The sequence below is a fragment of the Chrysochloris asiatica genome, unplaced genomic scaffold, assembly GCF_000296735.1.
Source record: "Chrysochloris asiatica unplaced genomic scaffold, ChrAsi1.0 scaffold00006, whole genome shotgun sequence".
Classification (NCBI taxonomy): Eukaryota; Metazoa; Chordata; class Mammalia; order Afrosoricida; family Chrysochloridae; genus Chrysochloris; species Chrysochloris asiatica.
The window spans coordinates 36,629,496-36,632,212 of NW_006408524.1; the positions used below are offsets into that span (position 1 = coordinate 36,629,496).

The following is a 2,717-nucleotide window of genomic DNA, read 5'->3' on the forward strand; positions in this document are numbered from 1 at the left end:
ACACACACACACACAAATTACACAAATGTTTTTATAAATACTTTTAAATAAATTTTTCTTGCCAACATATTATTCAACAATTTGTATAGTCATTTCTGTCTTGCATTACCTTTGCATTGTCACTAGTTGTATTTGTTGGCTTCATAACATTACTGATATTTTATACTTATCTTTATACAGATAGGTTTTGTGTATCATTTCTTAGAGATAAAATCCAAAGACTGTACTTAGTAGTTTCAAAAGTTTTTAAATAAAATTTTAATACTATAAATGTACAAGAGAAGGAGTTTAAAAATATAATCAGAAGTTTTGTGTTTGTTTTTTTCTAATTCATGTGGATAATTTATTTATACATTTGTATTTATTTTTCTGCTTTATTTCAGGCCAGTCTTTCCATATGGGGATGGGGAAGCCTTGGCATTGTCCTTTTCCTAGTAACCTTTGGACCGTTTGTAATATTTTACTTTGCATTTTATATCCTCTGCTTTGTGAGTGGGTAAGTATTCTCAATTATTATTTTACAATTCATATGTTGTATTCTGTTGTTTAAAATGGGAGTATGATTTATTTGCGAATGATACTTTATACAAATTGTTTTGCCAAAATTAAAACTATAAAATTAAGTGACCCATGGAAGTAAAAATAATTATGGTTATGGTTATTATCTGTACCAGAAATATTGGTAATAATCTTGAAAATTAAAATTTCAGTTTCCCAAAGTCATGAAATTTTTTGTGATACTACGAAAAGTTTTTGAGATTTTTAAATTAAATAAGTTACATTTAGATGACACAAGTTTTACATAGGAAAAGATACTATTTCATTGATTAGACTTTAGTCAATAATGTTAATTTCAACTCTGAATGAATACTATGATTTTAGTCTAGATAATTTATATAAACTCCAGGTTTTGTGATTTTTCTCTTCATGGTATTTAGTTTGAGACATGCTTTAACTTGTGTTAAAAAAACACATTTTTACAAGGGAGCTTGTGTAATTTTTACTTCCTTTGTAGAGCATTTTCTATGAGATATGAATTATATGTACGAAATGTATAGGCAAGAAAAGTGCTTTTATTCTAAGTCTAACTAAGGTGACTTAGCTGAAAGAGTAACATGTTTAAATTGGGTGACTTCTGAATATAAGCCACCCAATTTGTTGGACTAACACCTATGGTTTTTTTAAAAAAAAATCTTTCATATCCTTAATATTTGTAGGTGTTGTTTGAGAAGACAGGCTTAGAGGACTTAGCTGAAATGAGTAACATGTTTAAATTGGGTGGCTTCTGAATATATCTACTACCTAGTACCTTGGACACAGGTGTATGTGTCATTATTTATGGGGAGCACATGCACTGATTGTTGAATAAATGAGAGTTACTTAAATTGAATAGTGACTTCAAAGATAATTTCATAAAACTATGCTTTTATTACAATTACTCAGATATGATATCGCACATATAAAGAGTTAAGAAATAAACCGTAGTAGTCAGATGCATGGAGTTCTTAGTATCTTTAGTGTATTGATAAAGGTGATTGTAGATCATTTCCTAGCACCCTAATGGCTGTCTAATTATCGTCTTAAGCTGCACTTTCTAAGGCCAGCGCTGCATGGCTACACTCTCCTACAAAGAGTCAAGGTAGTTTTTGTTGATAGCAAAGGAGATTATTTGTCTCCAAAAGATGCTTTACTGAAGAACTTTCTTCTAATTTCACTAATTAAACAAGCCCTTGGTAAGAGTGAAGTTGAGAATTTCAGAATATTTCCAGGTACTTCCAAGGGAGGAAATTCCAGTGTTTGGGGCCAAGCGCCCTAGGAATCCTTGGTGAAACAGCATTTTCTCTTCTACTAAACTACTTATTACATGTAAAATTTGGGAAAGGGAGAAAGTTGATCAGTTCATTTTCTCTTTTTCAAGGTCATGTTTCCTTTTTGCATCTGCTAAATTGATCTCTGGTAGCGTAGTGGTTACAAATCGGGCTGCGAACCTTAAGGTCAGTGGTTCGAAACTACTAGCTGCTCCGCGGGAGAAAGACGAGGCTTTCTACACCCATAAAGATTTACACCCTCGGAAACCCTGTACAGGGTCGCTATGGGTCGGAACCGACTCGACGGCACTAAACAACAACAAATTGATCAAGGAACAGTTTCACAAAAATGTTTAGATACAGTGGGATACTATTGAAGGGCATGGAAAAGGAAACCAAGTATTTTGTAGGCAGTACTAAAACTTAAATGATGGGAAGTGAGATTTCAAGGTCCTGGTATATCATAAATTGATCTGATGTTCTGTTCCATACTGTGTTGATCTCAATGAAACTTACTGCCCCAGTAAGGGGATTTCTACTTATATATATGCAGCATGGAGTCTTGATGTGGCACTGTGGATTAATGTGCTGGATTACAAGATTGGTTTGAACCACAAGGTTGGAGTTTCAAGCTCATGAAACGCTCTTTGGAAGTGCTATACAGGGTTGCTATAGGTCAGAACTGACATGATGGCATTTAACAACAACAATATATGCCAGCATGGAGCCTTGGTTTGGCAAAATAAGCACTGGACTGCTAACCACAAAGTTGGCAGTTCAAACCAACCAGCCACTTCTTCAAAATTGTAGACAGGGTTTCACCGGAAAAAGATGGCGGATCTGGTGGAAGTGTAGTGATGAGCTCTGCCGAGAACAACACAAAATACAGGACCAAGAAGGCTCAGGGAA

The 2,717-nt window shown here is 34.1% G+C and overlaps 1 protein-coding gene across 2 annotated transcripts in view; it reads left to right on the forward strand.

Moving 5' to 3' along the window:
- SNX13 (sorting nexin 13) overlaps window positions 1-2,717 on the forward strand; it is a 163,061-nt gene that overhangs the window by 45,663 nt on the left and 114,681 nt on the right. For both annotated transcript variants that reach the window (XM_006832238.1, XM_006832237.1), the window contains one exon: window positions 384-496. In XM_006832238.1, the coding sequence (XP_006832301.1) occupies window positions 384-496 (113 nt within the window). The remainder of the gene's footprint in view (window positions 1-383; window positions 497-2,717) is intronic.